The 21839-nt window shown below is 39.4% G+C and overlaps 1 protein-coding gene across 6 annotated transcripts in view; it reads right to left on the reverse strand.

Annotated features, from left to right (window-relative positions):
- The window catches only part of nav3 (neuron navigator 3), a 309331-nt gene that overhangs the window by 59450 nt on the left and 228042 nt on the right, over positions 1-21839 (reverse strand). For all 6 annotated transcript variants that reach the window (XM_079868451.1, XM_079868450.1, XM_079868448.1 and 3 more), the window contains 3 exons: positions 17337-17485; positions 11819-12842; positions 8045-8157 (listed from right to left, as the gene is read on the reverse strand). In XM_079868451.1, coding sequence (XP_079724577.1) covers positions 8045-8157; positions 11819-12842; positions 17337-17485 — 1286 coding nt within the window. The remainder of the gene's footprint in view (positions 1-8044; positions 8158-11818; positions 12843-17336; positions 17486-21839) is intronic.

Raw genomic sequence — 21839 nt, forward strand, 5'->3', positions numbered from 1 at the left:
TCTCTCCTGTGTTATTAAATGCCACCGCATATTTTGTTTTAGCATGTCTGTGCTGTTGCTTAGAGAGCTGGACTCTATTGATACTTTGCACGTGACGTCAGTTGTACTGGCTGGCGGGCAAGAACGTCATTCTCTAGCAACGAAAACCAGTAAACTAATCAAGGATCTTGCCAGGACGTTGCCAGTTTTAATATACAAAAGTTGGTGTTTTGAGGTGTACACGACATGCCAGATAGTTGTTGTGTGATTGGATGCACTAACCGCGTTTGTTGCCCGCCAGATATCACGTGACTGCAAAGTATCAATACACAGGTATTGTCAAATCAATATTTTTTGGGAGGCAAACCATCTGACAAACAGAAGCGATCATGTAAGTGAGCCTGACTCAAAAGTCATCTGAGTGGAAGTTCTGTCCGAGAGGATTGAAGACATGATGAGAAGCACAACCACGTATGAGGGTGTCATGACTGACCATCAATACAGAGCCACAGTGCAAACTTAGAGCGATATTAAAGATGCATATTAAAGATATTAAAGATTTCTATGGATGTAACATTCTGGGTTGTAAAGATCCAACACTGCGTGCAAACCAACATATTTTCATAAATGAAAAAGCTGACAAGCTGGTCTTGAGCAATGGAGCATGCATTGGTTGCATTATTATGTTAAAAAACGGTTTAAAAATAATTGAAGGGTTTTGAGATGCATTTTAAAAAGTCAAACGGTTTTTGATACGGCAAACTAAAAGTTCACAGTGCAAAACACTGCAAGACATCTGTTTTAATGTGTACATAGACCAACATTCCAAAAATATCTCTAACTTTGTTCAAAACTATATTCCTTGCAGCTGACAGTTTGATTCGTTACAAAAGATGACTGTGGCGGCAATTATGTAAAGAGAATGACTTTGAGAGATGCAACGGTTCTGAGACAGATTACCGTGTTGACATTTTTAGTCACAGTACCATGCTAAAATCCTCTTTGAAAGGGTGTATCTCAAAGTTCATCCCTTTAAAGCACACCACATAAAATATTAACTCTCAAACAACTAAACAGAAAAAAACAGAACACTAAACCTCACTAATTAAACTAGTCGACCATCCTGATCCCTACAGACCAGAGAGGCATAGCTCTGGAGCACATACAGAGTCACTGTGAATATATCAGGAACCTCTATTACCCAGAATGCTTATTTTATAGCATTGTAATGGACCATTCAGCCAACCTGCGTAAGGCAAATAAAGTAATTTCTCTTTCCTACACTACCTCACATATAGAGCAAAGGGCAATTTAAAACCCACACACATATAGCAGGTGCACGGTGCATTCTCAATGTATGTGAATCCTGGAAATGAACAAACAATACAAGAGCTTCTGACTCGGGTATTTGATGATCAAGAGGGCTCTGGGTGGTATAACTGCACTTGTTGCCCTCTGGGCGAGCAGACACATTCCTGTAAGCACCATTTGAGCCTGTCAGCAGCAAAGGAAGGTGTGAGGACACCTCGCTGGCTCTGTCTGATCAGATGTTAGCTGAGAATTTGCTTTGATTTAACCTCATTGTGCCAGTGTGAAAGCTAACCTCAGAGTCTACAGCTACAAACTGGAATCGATTGCAGATTGCATTGTCCTGCTTGTGTTTTGCATAATTCAGAGCTGTGTTGTACCGTATCACTCATTTCAAGGCAAAAAGGGTGACACAGCAGATTTCTGTGCCCTAATAGCAAAGAGTTTAGCCAATTAAATATACTGTAGTATTAAAGGTACAGTGGCAAAAACCTGCTTAAAGGGACCATGACATGAGAAATCAAATTTGCCTTCATCATATACAGTAAGAGGTCTTTGTACCATTAAAACATCCTGCAAATTTCACAGCTTAAAACGACCTCCTCATTATAAACGAAGCATTTATTTATTCAAGCTCTAAAAACAGCTTGTTTTGATATCGGGTGACTTGTGATGTCACACGGGAAAATACATTTGCATATGACTGCCTCCAAAGCAAGACATCGACAAATAGTTATACATTATCGCACCACAGGCCCCACCTACTGGCTTTCAGTCGCTTAACTGCTCACGTTTGCCTGCACTGGATGTGAGCGTTGTGTCGCGTCAAAAGCAAATAGAACCCATTATAATAACTGATGTTGTCTATACTAGATACGCGTTTTGATGTGCGTTTAGTTTCTGACATGCTCAATGCACTTGAGTCTGTCGACAGGACAAATGGAAAAGTGAAAGAACGTTGGATTTGACGCGTCCAGTTTAAACAGCTAATTTGTGTCTCTGTACAGACTTTAGAAGTATCTTAACGTCGGAAACAACTGGATGGTGTATTTTAAAGGTGTCCCGGATCGCGTTGATGTATTTTAAAGGTGTCCCGGATCGCGTTGAAGGATTATATATTTGTTAGGGGCATTTTGTTTCGTCAGCGGGGTAATGGAGACTTTGCAAAGAAATTTGAAAGAAACGGACAGTAGCTGCATCACAAATGCTTTCAAATGATTTCATAATGCTTTGTCTTTAAATGATGGTTTAATATGGATAATGTTTTCAAAACACTAACTCACATGAAAAACACTTACTTGAGCGGGCGTTGATACCGTTTTCTATGCAATGATGTTAGCCAATAATAACAGTAACATTTTATGGGATTTTATGGGATGAATTTCATCGTTCACAAGGCTAAAAGCATTAGTCAGATTGCTTAGAAAAGTTATATTATATATATATATATATATATATATATTTCTTTTTTATTTGTATTATTATTTATTTATTTTATGTAAGGTGCGCTATTACTTTTCTAAGCAAAATCTGACCCCGAGTACAGGGATAAATATGACCATTACCATATATATATATACAGTGCTATGCATAAGTTTAGACACCCATGCTAAAGTTGACTAAAAAGAGGAATAAAAAATCATCTTTTGGAAATTGAACTTAATGCCTTAATTAAAAAAAAAATAGGAAAAATCCAACCTTTAAGGACACCAATTTTCTTTGTGAATGAATAATGTATCATAAATAAATAAATGTTCTTCCTTAAAATACAGGGTGCATAAGTTTGGACACCCCTATGTTAAATTCCCATAGAGGCAGGCAGATTTTTATTTAAGTATTTTTTATTTTTATTTTTAGGATACTATGCATCCTGATAAAGTTCCCTCGGCCTTTGGAATTAAAATAGCCCCACATCATCACATAGCCTTCACCATACCTAGAGATTGGCATGGAGTACTTTCCATAAGATCATCTCTCAATGCAAATCAAACTAGCTATTAGGCTAACTGAAATAAAACCATGCCAATCTCTAGGTATGGTGAAGGCTATGTGATGATGTGGGGCTATTTTAATTCCAGAGGCCAAGGGAACTTTATCAGGATGCATAGTATCCTGGCTCCATGAAGTAACTGGCCTTTAAAAATAAAAATCTGCCTGCCTCTATGGGAATTTAACATACAGTAGGGGTGTCCAAACTTATGCACCCTGTATTTTAAGGAAAAATATTTATTTATTTACGATACATTATTCATTCACAAAGAAAATTGGTGTCCTTAAAGGTTGGATTTTTCCACATTTTTTAAATTAAGGCATTAATTTCAGTTTCCAAAAGATGATTTTTTATTCCTCTTTTTAGTCAACTTTAGTATGGGTGTCTAAACTTAGGCATAGCACTGTATATATATACTGTATATATATATATATATATATATATATATATATATATATATATATATATATATATATATATATATATATATATTTTTTTTTTTTTTTTTTCTTTTTTTTTTTTTTGAGGTACTATTGTCCGTAGAAAAAAAAAACAACTGTGTAGACTGAGTTATGCTGGAGTTTATTACTTAGGCTTAGAGATTTGAACAAATCCCTTACTTAGAAGGGATAGTTCACCAATAAACTGAAAGTTCATAATTTACTCACTTCCATGTATTTCAAACTTGTATGCATTTCACTCTTTTGAAGATATTTTGAAGACTGTTGGGGTCTAAACAACATTGGACTCTACTGACTTTTAATGTACGGCCAAAAAAGCACATAATTTTTCTCTAAATATCTATTTTTTGTTTCACAGAAGAAAGAAATGCTCATAGGTTTGGAATGACATCAAGTAAATGATTTTCAGACAGAATTTTATGTGAACAATCCCTTTAAGAATTAGCACTAGCAACAGTGTCCACTAAAACAAGTAAGAAATAACCCCTCTAAAACATTTCCTCAGTTACCTCAAATGCTGTGTGAAAGAATGCTGCGATCACACTGAACTACAGGGAACTGAATTACTTCAATAAGATGAGGTGGTGGGCTTGCGAACAAACAGCCCCGTGGTTGGCGGTTAATATTAGATGGGTGAGGAATAAAAGCATGGATCACACCGACGGGAGGGTAAATAGAGCTATTGATCAGAGCAGCAGACAGCATGGCAATGCTTCCATAGCCGGCAGGTGAATGTGGCTTCTAAATGTTCTCCTATAGCACAATCAGAGAACCATAATTCACCCTGACATCCCCAAGAACCGTTTCTAATGCAGTCACACACACGCTCGACTCGGAGTACAGGGATAAATATGATCATTACCACAGCAACTCACAAGCAAGACACAAAGACTGTTACAGTATGTTACTGATGAGTTTGAGTGACTCTGTGTAGCTATACGGCATGGCACTTACGGCGTGTCTGCGGGTTTAAAACCTGCTCCAGGTCTCCCAGCATAGTGAGTATAACCTCTTTATCTAGCTGTGCCTGCTCGTCTCTGGCACTCTCAAGCTCCCAGTCTCCCCCAGTGCCCGCTGGACCTGCCCGGGTGTCCTCATCTGATCTTCTACTGCTGCCCGCTTTATCCACCAACTCCGGCCGCTGGAGCTGATGCGCAGGTGCCATCCGGCTGGACTTCCGACCCCAGGGCACTGGTATAAGGGAGTGTTCGGACTGGGAGAGCATCTTGGTGAGGGACAGCGAGAGCGACCGAGCTCGGGTGCTGCTTTCGGGGTGTCTACGAGCGCTGGATCGGCCGTGTTGGGGCGAGGGTGATGAAGACGACATCCCGGATGCTGACGAAGGTGGGCATGGCGGTTCGTCCAGCTCAAAGGTGTAAACCCTCTGCTCCCCATCACTAAGCAGCACGAGGTTGCCGAGAGAACGTTGCTTGCGGAGGTTTAGATTGTCTGTGAGAGACTGCGGTGACTTGCGAGGTGGGCTACCGCCCTGGAACACAGAAAAGTCAGCTCCCCGCTTCATATTTTCACACGTTCTTTAGGATCCCTCGCACTTTTTCTACCTTATCTCGAAGTTTGCTCCTCCTCACATGATCTGCGTGCCTCAGGTGGCAGCTGGCACACAAGCTCAGTCGCAAAACTGCCCCTTGCACCAGGGAGCTTCAAATATCATCCTGCCCACACACACGCTCGCTCGCCGCAGCCAATAACCAGCATCCAGGTGCACGTGCTGAGAGCACACTCCTCCTTGTCTTCCTCCTCTCTTCCTCTTCTATCACTTCTTTCCTTCAATGCAGCACAGAGGCTCGCGGGAAGCAGATCTGCACCAGATTACGGTTAAATTGTGATACATATCCTTCACGGCGTTTCCCTCTCTTCCTGTTTCTCTCCCAGCAACCGAGGACTCTTCACACACTCTGTCTATTAATTACCGGCTGGAGTGAGCGCATGTGGCTCGCTCCAAGGGACAGGAGCAGAGACTGAGTATGTGTGTGCGCTACGAGGTGCGAGCTCAGGGTCCGCCTGCTCCTTTTAACATGCTGTGAGCTGCTTCATTCTCTTTATCTATCTCCTCCTTTCCTCTCTCTGTGTTTCTCTTTGCAGCAATGATGGCTGGTTTCCTGTTGCTGTTAGCTACCGAGTCAGCACAGGTATTTGTGTGTGTGTGTGTGTGTGTGTGTGTTGTGGGAATAGCGCAAGACAAAACTGGCTTGTAACACTATGATTTCTCTCCCTTCAAACTGGCGAAGGGTGTTAAGATGATGCATTTGGAAATGCCGCAGCACACAGCTCAACTGGAAAAGGAAAGGAAATCATACAAAACTGAACTAAGACCATTATATATCCCAAAACAGAGATTTTCAACCTTTATAGGTCTGACTCAGGGACCCCCAAAATAAAAAAGCTAGATTTTAACATTAAAATTAATATCTTTCATCAAAAAAATCTTATTATGCATTCAAAAATTAAAATCATCATTAAAAATTACTAGCATGATTTTATAATGCTGTAAGACAGATAATATAAATATTAAATATTTCATATAGACAATTGTCTGTATTATTATATATGATATTATATTATTAATAATTTATATATATATATATATATATATATTTTTTTTTTTATCCGTTTATGGACTCCGACAAGCTATATTCACAAAAGTGCTTGCCTGATGTTTCAGAATTAACCAACAGAGATAGTTACCATAAACAGATTCCGGATAATTCAACAAATGTAAGGAAGTTCTTTTGTTCTTCTTTCTTTTTTTAATCAAACAGTGGTATAAACTTTACCAACTATCTGCATACCTCCAAACCAACCAGACATCTAAATGTGCAAAAACAAAGCAGGTGCGTGCATAGATTTTGTTCTTGTCCTTGCATGGAGTAAAACAAATTTTACAACAGGGTGGAACCCACAATGCACTTTAACAGGAAGTGAGTTCTGAGGTTCACATCTATAAGTAGTCCATGTGAGGGTTTCCCTGACGCATCACTGGACAAACCACAGCATTTCAAGCATGCCCAGATGTAGAACAAAAAGCCTGTAGACTAAGAGGAAAAATGCTTTTTTTTTTCCTCACATGTTCCCCTTTTATGGAATTTTATGGAGTTCTAATTTATGTTTAAAATAATTATCATCCTGTGCATTCAGTAGGAATATAGAGCAATAAAATAAAAGCTAAACATTGGAGTTTACAACAAAAATTCTGACTTTAGAATTTAGCAAATCAGAGCACAGTTTGAGACATGGATCTGAGATAAAGTCTAATCATCTTTAATTATTGATGATTTACAATCTAGCTGTACCATTTAGAATTTGTATTTATTTCCTTCATTTGTTTTCAACAGCTCAGGGTACAATAACAATTTTATGCTTTCCTAAGTCTCATCAGCCATAAACTGTCCCAAACTCTCCCAATGCAGGGCAAAACATCCAGTAAATGTTTGACCATGAGTCACAATGTTATTGCTGCTTCAAGATCCATTTGCAAACAACAATGTCCCTCACTTTCAAAATGACCACAGCAGGGCTGCATTCTTATTGAAATACAACGACTGACCACTTTGTACTTATGTGTTCGTCTGCAGTTTATTCACTTTAATTTGACATTCCAGGCATTTTTGTGCAAGCTGGAGCACTAATTTATATCTCATTAAAGAACAGTGGGCTGGTTTGAGAAAAGATTTTTTGTTTTTAGCTTTTTTAGATGGTTAATTACGAACAAAATGTATTAAAATAACAACAGGGAACCTCAGGGATGCACACATGCGGCCAGATCGCAAACCGATTAAATCTCATCTCGTACAGGATTAATGAAATAAACCCAAGCGTTTGCAGAGAGCTATAACAACAGTGGCTGTGATAAATATTCACACAGGAAATGAACAACTAGGAACGTATGTCATAGTGCACCCTCCATTTCCAGTGACTGCAGCGCAGGTAAATGCAGCATTTGGGCACAATTTGCATTTATTTCTCACAGACTGGCTGTTAAAATATGTGTGCGAGCAGAGCCTGAGCCACAGGCACCTATCTTCAGCTATCAGCTGTCACATCATAGTCCCACACATGGAGAAATACACAGAAGCGCAAATAAACACATTCTGCTGCTTGGCCTCCCAAACAAGGCCGGCCTTTGTCCACCTGTCATATCTGACCTTTTTCTTGCTGCGATAGCAACATGGAACTAGAGGCCTGCAGGGAGAATCTGTGCCTGTGTGAGTGTATGTGTGTTGGGTGTGTTGAGTGTGTTTGACTGTGTGTAGGTGTGTATGTGCACATGTGGCGGCACTCATCCTACCTGAGATCTCCTCCAGGCACTGTTTGGCGGTCTTGCTGTAGACCAGGTCTTTTGTGGGACTGAGACACGGTTCAGTGGGGACCACGGTAGTGCAGTCATTCTCTGAATACGTCCTGAGTGAAGCAAAAGGAAAAATTGAATATAAATTATTAACATTTTTACACAGAGATGATTGCCTGCATATCATCCTAACAATGAATGGAAACCACCAGTTGCAAGATAAAACCACTAGTTTAATGAAAAAGTGGCCAATGTTTTGGTCACATGTGACCTTTCTCAAGTTTTCATTTTCATTTTAGTTAAAGTTTTAGTCATTTTTATTAGTTTTCTGTAATTAGTCTTTTATTTTCTTCAATTTAATTTTAAACTGAACAAAAATGATAAATGTTGCCTTGGCAACTCTCTTGGCAAAATATAGAAAGTAAAATTTTTTTTAGTTAATATTATTTTGTGTCAAGTAATGACTTTTTTTATGGTTTTAGTTTTAGGTATGTAACGACGATAATACCCTGCCATTAATAATAACAATAACAATTAAATAATATAGTATTAAATAATAAAATATCATTAACACCAAATACTAAATACCATTAATATACATATACAAATTAGAATATCGTACAAAAGTTTGTGTATTTCAGTAATTCAAATTAAAAGATGAAACTAATATATTTAGTATATATATAATATACATATGCATGATTATACTTTTCAGAGGGCTGACATTTTTGTATTTAAAATCCTATTTTTTTTATTGATTTAATGTAATATTCAAATTTTCTCAGATTTTGAATTTGGGGTTTTCATAAGCTGTAATAATCATCAAAATTATAACTTTTTTCTGCGATTTTGAATTTGGGGTTTTCATAAGCTGTAAGCCATAATCATCAAAATTATAACTTTTGCGCGATATTCTAATTTTTCGAGTTTCACCTGTTTTATTAATAAAATGTAAAAAATATATATATAATTTTTTATAAAATGAATGCCAAGTACTATAGACTAACTGTACTACTGTAGTCAAACCCTAAAATAAAGGGAAAACAATAGAAAATGTCATCAATTTTTGACTTTATGTAGCCATCTTCCTCGTGGGATTTTTCTTAGGTTTGACGGTCATTGTGGGGACACCTGGTACCCAAAAATCTAACAAAACCTGACAAACACATGCACATACGATGCTGTTCAGACTGGAACAGTTAACAGTCTGGGAGAAACTTTATGACTGTATATATGCATAACAACCACATCTACAACAAAGTTGTCCCAGGATACCTGCACTCGCCCAGATAAACATTCCCTTCTCTCTCTCTCTCACACACACAGTCACACACATCCAATTCACCAGCCAAATATTTCAGTGGCATGTCACACTGTTAGTTTCACCACGTGTTCCTGTGTTACCTGAGACAACAAACACTCACCCACGTACACACAAACACTGCCTGAGAATGCAAATAAGCAAATGATGCAGAAAGGAAGAGGGCTTAAACTGTCAGGTAGGTGAACTGAATGAACAGACAGTTTTAACAGAAGGTCGGGTAAGGACACATACAGAGATTTCATGGGCATCAGACACACCATTTCATCGTTTTAATATAGTTTTCATGCAACATCACTGAAGCTTAGAGTGTTGATGGGAAGAGAGGCAATAAGGCACTGTTCTCCATGCCAGTGGAAAAAATATTTTAATCAAATAAATGTTGCTTTGTTGAGAGACTTAAAGAAATCTTACCAACCTGCTTATTTTGAACACTAGTGTATAAATATTTACATTTACACAAAAATACAGTTTTGAGGCTGGTAATGCAACTTCATCAACTCACCCACCTTTGCCAAACATGTCAAAAAGTTTGACCCTATGTAAGTGTAGTTTTAAAGAGCATGCTCACCATGTGGACCCATTCAAAATGCAGTGTACCATCTTGCAGCACCATTGAGTGCTGTCGCAGCCCTGCAGGTTTTACAGTGCCAAGCAAAGCTCTCGAGAGGAAGATCTGCAGTGGTGGAGTGCGATAAAGGCTTCAGTTTAAAATTCCATTAAGACTTTAGGTTCTAATCCTTATGAGACGACACTGAGAATGCCAAACACAGCTTTAAGAAAACGCCATCATCTTCCTGTGAATAATGAACCTGTGGTAGGCCGGTAAGGTGGTGAGTGTGTTTTTATGAGAGACGTTGAGCTCTAAAGGTTCAGTTTGTGCAGGCATGTCAGATGGGGGTCATCAGGTTTGAGAGCTCTTTATCAAGAGAAGGATTAAACGTTACTGAACATACACAAATGTTCAAGGACAATACTCTTCCTCTCTCGCTTTTAACACTCTCATCTTTGTCTTCCATGTCATAGGACCATTAACACTCTCTTTGTCTTTTTAACAAGCTGACTCTAACTGTTATGAATGCCCTCTGCCCATCAATCACATATTCTCTTTTCTGTTCCCACTTCCTCTTCCTCCACTCTACCCTATTCACCCTCATTAGTCATCATTTGTGATGTCACCGGTCTCTTGGTGAGGACTGAGGGAAGCCACGCCCCTCAAACGAGGCGGTCTGGCAAACGTCTCAGCGGTTCCCACTCGGGCTATTAATACTGTCGAGATGAGACGTTTACCCACTGTTTTTTCGAACAAAGCTTTGCGCGATTGGATATGTGATGCAATGGACAGATGATCAGTGGGTGTGTGTTTGTGGGTTTAAAAGCTGGTTTGATAAACTGTATATATAGATGAATAGTTCAACATTTATTTGTCTGTAATTAATGATGCTTTATGTTGCTCTGTAACCTATGTGTGTGAGAGGGGTCTCACCCCATCTGGTCAATACAGGACTCTTGTCTAGACAATCTATAATAAAAAGAGATCCATCCTGTTAACATCACCCCCCACAGTCAGATTTAACAAGACATCCTCCAGATTTCTTTCTGCCTTTACTCTGACAGGAGAGTGAAGAAATGATTGATTTGAAAATGACTAAAACCCGGGTTGCCTGCACAGAAAAACCACTGTGCAACATGTCGGAACATGTGCACTTCCCACCAGGCCAACTCTTTAACATTCAGATCTTTCATGCAGATATTACTTTCCACATCTAAACAAAAAGGATTTTGCTGTACTTTGTATATTGTTTATGGTGAACAACTAGCGATTACGAATAGTACCTGTTACATTTGGCAAAAGCCACACAACTGGTTATCAGTGTGCAGAATGAGTAAAAGATGAGGTAATTATTCTGGACCTCCTGGGGATGAGGGTTTCATCTTTGCCTGTCTATTGAGGGTAATTACAGAGACATGGTCCTGCTGTCTCATGGATAATGATAATGATTTTACAACCCAGAATAGAACCAAGGAACCCAGATCTGTCTGTTTATCTGAGCCTTACACTTTAATGTCTCTAAGCGTCATTGGATATATAGACCCCCAGTAGCCCTGCCAGGACTAGAAGCCAGCAGGGTCTATGATGAGGACATAGAGGACATGAAAAATGACCAGTTGGCATCTGTTTTTCCTACTGAGGGATTTCTGTCTAATTTTATCCAAAGAGACAAAGTACACTGATCACAAGCAAAGCCCACCTGCTCTTAATGAATTCGCAAGGGGTACAATGGTAAATGTAATATGACAGAGGTGGACTCTTCTGTGACTGAACAGGACACATCCAGATCCTTAATCATTAAGCAAGTACCCGTAACTTCGGCAACCATCATTCACAATATGCAAAGCAAGACATTTGAAAATGCAACAATCATGTCCAACTGTGTTTGAGAATCACTCACCGATACATGAAGGGAGCGACGGTTGCTGTGTTGGGATGGTTGTATTGCTGCTGCTGGGGAAGTTGTACTACCCCATTGCCTCCTAGAGCTCCTCCACCACCCAGCCCTGAAGTGGTGGATCCAGAAAGTGCTGAGGTACTGGTTGATGACACCATGCTGGTCTTACGATTCTCCAAACCTCCCAAAGATTTCTGCATATATATAGACTGACTGCCTTTACTATGTTTGGTCTTCTCACTTGTAGCAGGTACACTAGTTGCAGGTACACTAGGCTGAGTTGCTGCAGGCTTGGCGGTCGCCGCCGGAGCCTTCAGACCAGGTTTGGGGATGCCGCTGGAGGCGGGGATTGCACTTTCTTTCTTCACAGATGCTGCAGATGTTTTGCTCCCTTTGGGGATGAAGCTGGCGATCTTTGAGCCTTTCTTAGAGGGCTCCACTATTACTGGCTCCTCTTTGGGTGGTGTGCTGGCTTTGCTCTTTGTCTTGTTCTTCTCCTCTTTGTCTTTGGGCTGCGGCAAGGACTTATTGTTGTGGCTCTTGCAGTTGTTGGTCTTGTTTGGGGGTGCAAAGGAGGAAGCAGGGGTCTTCCCCTGCTGTTTCGAGATCCCGCAGGGTGGTGTGGGACTGCAGGTCCCCTCATCTCCAAACTCCGACAAGTCGTCCTCCTCCTGAAGAGCCATTTCGGCCACCGAGGGCGAGGTTCTGGATGCGGAGCGAGGGTTGATGAGCCGGAACTTCTCCAACATGGAGCGCTGGTTGCCGGGGGCTGATTTGGAGGCATCTGTGATTGGGGGCCGGAGGCGATCAGATGATAAGGGAGGAGTCGGGGAAGCGGTTGGGCTAGGCGGCTTGGTGGCCAGCATGGACGAGGTGGCACTGTGCTTTATGTTCATGGATTTGCTGCGCCAGGACTTTCCAGCTGTGGGAGAGGGGATGGCAGAGGCCAGCTGCTGCCCGCTGGTGCTTGAGGGCACCGAGCCACTGCCGTTCATGCTGCCTGGCAGAGGGATGCCCTTCACCGACTCTGTGCCAGAGAAATAGACCACACAGTGGACACATCTGTTAGACTGATAAAACTACACCCTAGAAGCAATACGAAGTTTGTGTTGTGAAAATTGTAAAAAAAAAAGATGACTGCGGCAATAATCAAATATTAACATAAGAGGAAAGGGATTGTGGGAAAGGGATTGTAGAGAAATAGATAGTGCTCCAAACAAATCTTTACTCTGCAACCACCGCATACTAAAAATCCCAAGCAATGCTGCGATGCACTCAGGCAGAAAATTGGCTCCTAAATTGATTTTGTGGGATTTCAAATACTTTGTTGTTGCCAGACACTCTCTTGTTCTTTGTAAATGCAGTGATGTTTTGCAGAGAATCAACATGGCTCACATAATTATATATATATATATATAAACATACTTAATCCAATACAAATACATCATGTCCACAGATCTACATATATCAAGCCTTTTAGATCATTGCATTGCACAAATGTAACATTGTTTAAAATGCACTGACTATCAGTCCAATAATGACAACTTCCCATTGCAAAGCTCAGGGCACAGACTCAAAATGCTTTACAATGTAAATGCATATAAATCAGATTACTTTGACTAGATTTCTGTCGATTGTACATTACTGACAAAAAAAGTACCATTGTATTACCATGCTGTTTTTTTTCTTCTTTATCTATGATGAATTACATTCTTTCTAGCACCTATATGAATATGGCATATGAATGCAGTAATCATAATCATGCAGTACCAACATACATACCAAATTACCATGGTTTTACCATCTGATTCTACCAATGCACTCAAGAATTTTAAGAGTGAATCTCATGCAACCAGACAAAGGAATATTTTTTTGCTTGGGTCATTTGTACTAAAAATAAAATCAAAATAAATAAAATAAAATAAATTTAGTTGAAAAGTAATTTCTTCACATATTCGAATCACTGTAATACTGTAAAAAAAAAAAAAAAAAAAAAAATTATATAGCAGTAATGAGAATCTAATGAGACTTCCAATTGAGAATTATGTTCCAAAATTCCAAAAAAGGAAGTAAAAAAGAAAACATTTAACTGTCATGAAAATAATATTAGAATGAAAAAAAGAAAAAAAACTTTTTTAATGCCAAATAAAACTTGTTATTTATTTCGTTTTGTGAGATTCACTCTCAAGTGTTTTTAAATCAGATCGCTTTCACTGAACTTCAATGGATTATACATGAAAATAAAATACCATTTTAATGAGTTTCTGTGAATTTAAAAAGATCAGTAATACACCAATGCTTCAGCTGCCTTATAACACAACAAACTGCAAGTAAATCTGCTTAATCTCACAGTAACTCAGGCTGTCCCTAACTTTGATTTGCATCCAGATATATCAAAGTCTCAAGCTGAAAAATTCTAAACATAAAGGAAGAGAGGAGGAGATGGGACTTCAATTGGTTCCATTGAAAATCATGTAGAAGGAACAGTGATTGGACTATGAATGAGCGTTGTGTGGATCGGGCTTCAGTGCATGTGTCAGCTAAATTAACCCCGTCTTTGGAGATAACAGCAGCTTAAATAACAGCCTCTCTCTCACACGTACACACACACCAGACCATCGAAACGTGGTTACCATAGCTACCCGTCTTTTTGCCACACCACTTTATATGTTGAAAGTGAAACTCCACTTTGGTCTGGGAATTCTGGTAGGATGCCATACACATTCCATAACAAACATATTAACAGGTGTACTGACAGCAACTCTGTAATGAACATAATTAATTCACTACTGTCTAATCCAGAATGAATCACATTAGCCATTTCCTTTGCCTCTGGCTTTCTTTGTTATCTCTTCTGTCCAGTTCTGATATATCTCCACCGTCACAGGTGCTATTGTATGAAGCTATGCCAGAAGTTCATTGAGTGTACTAAATAACAATGATTTCCTGCAAACTAATCCAGGAAGTGGACATGAGCTAAACATGCTGATTCACTCCTGCAGCCAGTATGAATGGAGAAATTAGCTTTGTTATACAAGAGTCAAGACTACTTAACATGCAAGTGTTTGTGCCTACTAACTTGGCATAGGGTTTATAAACAGTGTGAGATTTGCATCCACAGAGAGGCTTTGTGCTAAGACACGCAGGTGACGGTAGCACTGGGTGCTGACAGATTTTGAGGTTAAGGATTAAATCAGTTAAAAGGTCAAACTCCGGATTATGAAATTTGTATTCAAACCTGCCATAAAATGAAAGACTACATGCTAGCTCAGTTCCAGAATCTAGCGAGCTGCCTAAAGGGCTACAAAAGCATCCCAACCGTCATAAGTGCCTGATTTGGAACACTATGTAGGCAGCATAGAGTGCAAATAAAACTCATCTCACATCTTAATTGATTGCATGTTGCTAAGCTAACAAAGTTTATACAATATGCATAATAGATACATAACAACATACGCAAGCTATTTCTGGCCATTTCTTGATCTATTTATATTTTACCAATATTATATAATATATATTTTATATTTAATTTCAGGGTTCCCCAACTAATGTTTGTGAACCCCTGGTGGTACGTGAGGGAACTGCAGGATTTTGTGAGCCGAAAAGCATTTAATTAATTAATAATTTATAAAAATGTAAAAAAATTTTTTTTTTTTTTAAGAAAACATGAAAATAAAACACTAACTAAAAAAAAAAAAACATTTAGTTTACCTGCATCTCATGTAACCCTTACAAACTTCACAGAACTGTGAACACGCAAATGTGTTGTTCAATTATTGAAATATGAATTATGAAAATCTAATGGGGTACTGAAATTCCTGATCTATCTGAATGGGGACCGAAATCTAAGTAACTGTTGTTTGAAATTATGCTTTAACAACACATTTCAAATCAGGAACAGAATTACACTACAATGGTGTCATAAACATAATGAAAGTTTGAATTTTTTTCAGGCTGGTCCAGCTAATACACAATTTGTTGGCTCTTTTAACTGTATAGTGTGACTACAGTTACAATTTTTCCAATTCATAAATGTACCAGGCCATTCCTGCCGCTTTTTCAGCTTCTCGTTTGGCAAAATGCATTCTGGGATAACCTCCCCTATGAAGGTCCAGCCATATTTACCATTTTATGACAAATTTTCACAGGTAAAATAGTCATTTCAATCAGGAAATATTCGTTTAGTGAAAGATTTCCCCAACTGGTTAAAGTTGGACACATGGATTCACCACATTGACCAAAATAAAGCTGTGTGAACTGCTTTATATATCGCTACACTATTGACAATCCACGATGGACCTTGTTTCATTAATGTGACCATACCTTTACAATTTGGCCAAAACATTAAGTCTCAGAAGGCAGCATCATTTTTCTTCCTATTGTTTAGAACAGCTTTCGTGTCCTAAAATGCTAGGTAGGCAGCTCGCTAGTTTTTGGAACAGAGCTCATTCTCTCCCTACCAGCCCCTCCCATGGTTCCTCCAGTGCAGCAGACTCTTTGGACAGAAGAAAAAGGAAGTTGAGGAAAAAAAGGCAGATGGGAGTTTGCTTTTCTCATCTGTGGAGGTATTAGCGCAGTAGCTCTGTAAATCAAGGTTTTGAGTAATGTTAGGCCCGACGGAAAAGGGCAGCCATGGGTTTCAAGAGAGACGTCGCATATTAGGACTCTTTGATTCATCAAAGCTCCGTCTGCCATGTGAGACCCTCTGTCTGGCTTTGTGTGTGCAGTCTCGCCCTCTCCGTACCCAGTGTCTGGGAACACCAGCATCTGTGCTGACGGTGAACAAGGACCAGTAAAGTCCAGTATAAATCTAATCGGGCAGCACAGCCAAAAAAAACAGTCTGCGAGGGAAATCAGTTGCGTTTTGTTCACCGATCACCATGGATCCTTGCTGTGAGGGGTGAAGTAGGGGCGAAATACAGGTCACACGCCTTTGAACTCCCAACCCGACTTCAATCGACACACTCCATCAGGTCTAGCGCAGATTTATGAAGTAACCAACTAGCCTGTGGAGATTTACACGCTGGTGGCTGAATGGCCGTGTGGTTTTATGAAGTCGGCTTTGAATGATGGTTCGGCTCTGACAGGAAGATGAAATCTGAAGTGAACCCTGAATAGGCTGGTTATGTGGAAGAAGCAAAAATATAACATTAACGTCATCTCTAAATATGTAGGAGTAGGACAGTGAATGCCTAGGGCAGATCACCTTTTCAGATGTGAATAACACACCACAAAGGAACCGCAGTGCAATATTATACTTCAGGTCCCGAAATTTTCCTCAGGAAATGTGTTTTTCTGCAGATTTATTTACATCATTATGAAAATGTAATAAGAAATGCATTTTTTTACCGGGGGAACCAGCTTAGAGCATCTTGCCCGGTCCCACAGCTCTATTGTTTCTTAGATAGTGGCACCATCTAGTGGATAACATGATATAGCTGCTGCTGTTTCATGTTAGTGACATGCAGAAACCTTGATTTTAATATTAAGATAGAGAATGTAAAGTTTGTAAATTACTCACCTCTGTCGTTGCCGCTAGCATACTGCAGTGGTTTGCTCTTGTCAATACTGTTGAAGCTCTGGCTCCTTCGGTTCAGGTTTGAGGAGCCGTGGGCTTTACTGCTGCTACTGCCGCTGCCTGCAGCGGGGACTCTGGAGGGACCTGGTAACCTGTAACACACAATACTAACACATTAGTTTGGTCTTCAATCACTGGATATGAGCTGTATGAGATTACATATAACTATGACAGACAGACACACATGCACGTACGTACGCACACACACACATTCTTGTACATCTATCTTTGTGAGGACATTCATTGACACAATTCAATCTTCTTGCCCTAACCCTACCATTACAATTAACTGCCTAACCCAAACCCTTACCCTAAACCTACCCTTATCATAATTATAATCTGATCCCTTAAACCAAGTCTTGACCCTCAAACAGGCCTTTAAAGGGCTCTCAGAAAGTGAGGACCGTCCAAAATGGCCTCACTTTACTCTACTTGTCCTCACTTCAATGGTCTAAAACTCAGACAGACAGAGATAGATAGACAGATAGATAGATAGATAGATAGATAGATAGATAGATAGATAGATAGATAGATAGATAGATAGATAGATAGATAGATAGATAGATAGATAGATAGATAGATAGATAGATAGATAGATAGATAGATAGATAGATAAACATTTTACATTGCTCCCTTCTAAGGAATTTTTTTTCTTAAACTATAGGCAAGTAAACCCATACAAACATATGCATGCATTCCATTGAAATATTGTGAAGGTTTACTTCCAATGGAGGGTAGACATATATTTCCAACTGTTTATAAGCTCTAATAACATAGAGCTCTGGTAATGCCTTTTGAGTCAATAAATTAATGCCATTTAGGAATAAAACGGCTCATTTCTCAACATGCCAGCATAATAAACAGCTCTTAATTGCTCTAAAATCTGCAATGAAACTAGCCTGGAGTGTGTATGTGTGTTTTTTCTTTGCATTGCCCTGTGCTGTATCCACATTATTGATGATTTACTCCTGCACAAAGCTTGTTAATGACTCACGAGTGGTAGTTTTTAATTGGGAAACACAATCCCGTGGCACATCAGCCTAATAACATATCATAAACATGTCGTGTGAGAACAGAAAAGGCAGGAATTTACAGGGACTTTGACATTGACAAATATATACAGTGAGGAAAATAAGTATTTGAACACCCTGCTATTTTGCAAGTTCTCCCACTTAGAAATCATGGAGGGGTCTGAAATTGTCATCGTAGGTGCATGTCCACTGTGAGAGACATAATCTAAAAAAAAAAAAAATCCAGAAATCACAATGTATGATTTTTTAACTATTTATTTGTATGATACAGCTGCAAATAAGTATTTGAACACCTGAGAAAATCAATGTTAATATTTGGTACAGTAGCCTTTGTTTGCAATTACAGAGGTCAAACGTTTCCTGTAGTTTTTCACCAGGTTTGCACACACTGCAGGAGGGTTTTTGGCCCACTCCACCACACAGATCTTCTCTAGATCAGTCAGGTTTCTGGGCTGTCGCTGAGAAACACGGAGTTTGAGCTCCCTCCAAAGATTCTCTATTGGGTTTAGGTCTGGACACTGGCTAGGCCACGCCAGAACCTTGATATGCTTCTTACAGAGCCACTCCTTGGTTATCCTGGCTGTGTGCTTCGGGTCATTGTCATGTTGGAAGACCCAGCCTCGACCCATCTTCAATGCTCTAACTGAGGGAAGGAGGTTGTTCCCCAAAATCTCGCAATACATGGCCCCGGTCATCCTCTCCTTAATACAGTGCAGTCGCCCTGTCCCATGTGCAGAAAAACACCCCCAAAGCATGATGCTACCACCCCCATGCTTCACAGTAGGGATGGTGTTCTTGGGATGGTACTCATCATTCTTCTTCCTCCAAACACGTTTAGTGGAATTATGACCAAAAAGTTCTATTTTGGTCTCATCTGACCACATGACTTTCTCCCATGACTCCTCTGGATCATCCAAATGGTCATTGGCAAACTTAAGACGGGCCTTGACATGTGCTGGTTTAAGCAGGGGAACCTTCCGTGCCATGCATGTTTTCAAACCATGACGTCTTAGTGTATTACCAACAGTAACCTTGGAAACGGTGGTCCCAGCTCTTTATAGGTCATTGACCAGCTCCTCCCGTGTAGTTCTGGGCTGATTTCTCACCTTTCTTAGGATCATTGAGACCCCACGAGGTGAGATCTTGCATGGAGCCCCAGTCCAAGGGAGATTGACAGTCATGTTTAGCTTCTTCCATTTTCAAATGATTGCTCCAACAGTGGACCTTTTTTCACCAAGCTGCTTGGCAATTTCCCCGTAGCCCTTTCCAGCCTTGTGGAGGTGTACAATTTTGTCTCTAGTGTCTTTGGACAGCTCTTTGGTCTTGGCCATGTTAGTAGTTGGATTCTTACTGATTGTATGGGGTGGACAGGTGTCTTTATGCAGCTAACGACCTCAAACAGGTGCATCTAATTTAGGATAATAAATGGAGTGGAGGTGGACATTTTAAAGGCAGACTAACAGGTCTTTGAGGGTCAGAATTCTAGCTGATAGACAGGTGTTCAAATACTTATTTGCAGCTGTATAATACAAATAAATAGTTAAAAAATCATATATTGTGATTTCTGGATTTTTTTTTTGATTATGTCTCTCACAGTGGACATGCACCTACGATGACAATTTCAGACCCCTCCATGATTTCCAAGTGGGAGAACTTGCAAAATAGCAGGGTGTTCAAATACTCATTTTCCTCACTGTATTTAGAGTCGATAAATTTCTCACCAAACAGAAATGTTCGACGTTACTCAAATCTGATTACGACAAAAGGCAATTGATTTTAACAAACCAAATTGATAAACTAATAAAAGCATTTTAAATTTCCATCATTATTTGAAGTTCATCGCTGATCAAATATGTTTGAAAAGTATTATTATAAAGAATCAGAGAAAACAGCTTTTTCAGAAATGATGGATTGGAAACCAATGATTCAAGCAGATGAGGTGCATGTCTCATCAAGCTTCTAATGACACTGCTTCATCACTCGCTCATTTCCCATCAGGAACTTCTGCTTTTCCCTATTAACCTGTTATGCAGGCCACCATTGCCAGCTATGATAATACACAAGTGTGAAAAGTGGCTCTGAAAAAGCAGTTATTTCGCAGAGAGGTTATTTCTGTGAAAATTGGGGTGGATAGCATTGTCTGAATTGAGATAAGCATTTGAACGAAAGAGTTTTAGAAGTCTTCGCTATAACAGGCCCACATGGAATTGATGTCTATTGAGAGCTCAGCAGATTCACATCAGCCCTCATGTGTTTGCTTATTAAATATGTTGACTAATTGTATCATGCTTTCAGCTATCAATACAACCGTAGCTGAGCGTAACGCATTTTATCATGTTGAAATCTGCAGATTTTTCCCCTGAATTTGCAAAGCAAACACATCAAAAGTGAGCAGATTCAGTTCACCCTGGTTCAGAGATGCAGACAACATCTGACATCAGCATTTATAAGACATTTGGGTTTCTAATTTGGTCTTGAAATGTTCCTTAGACTATGATTTGCATAAATATGTATCATGTACATACACAAACACAAATATGCCTGTAGAGGATACATTTGGTGCTTACCAGGCATTTGAAGATAGAGAACGTTGCTAAAATAGACCTGAATTAAAGCTGTGGTGCATAATATTTTTCTGCATGTGCTAAAATACTTTATCCTATCCTGACAAATATGACATTCATAGGCTCTGGGAAAAAAAATCTGAGGTATTTTTAAAGCATTACTCTTTTTAAGCATCCCAAAACACACCGACACAGCCACACACTGGCTCAACCAAGTTGAGGAAGGACTATCTGATTGTTTGACCAATGGCAGGGAAGCAGGGAAACTTGTTTGAAACACTATATTTTTTATGTGGGATGGGGGTTGTTAAATTATGCTAAAGAAATGACATATTCTGCTTTACGGGCTGATATTGAAAAATCTATTCCTGAAGCTGAAATGGTCAGCTGGAAGGTCAGGTCTCCGGATCTGCTCCTGATTATTTTAGGGTAACAATTAAAGTGTCAATGGGGCTCAGATGAAAACCGTGAGCGTTTGACGGGGTTATCTGCACTGCTAAATAATAACTGAATTTTATTAAAATGTCACATCTTTTACAAACTGTGTCCTGCATACATAAAAGGCCTTATGGAAGATAAAATCTTTCAAATTATGCCTATTAAAATTTAGAGCAGGATGTTTCAGGATCAAATAAGACTGCTTCTGTCATCTCCGGTGAATCGTAATCTTTCCGATTGAAGTGCTTTAGATTGAGGTGGAAGTTTTGGATTCTAGCGGACAGCTAATTTATGCACTATTTTTAAAAAACAGGATCATAGGTTATTAAATTTGTCTCTCTAACCCAAATTACTACACAATAATCCTGTTTAATTAATCAATTAGTTTATCTCTCTAAACTAAAGACACAAAC

The sequence above is a fragment of the Squalius cephalus genome (assembly GCF_949319135.1).
Source record: "Squalius cephalus genome assembly, chromosome: 4".
Classification (NCBI taxonomy): domain Eukaryota; kingdom Metazoa; phylum Chordata; class Actinopteri; order Cypriniformes; family Leuciscidae; genus Squalius; species Squalius cephalus.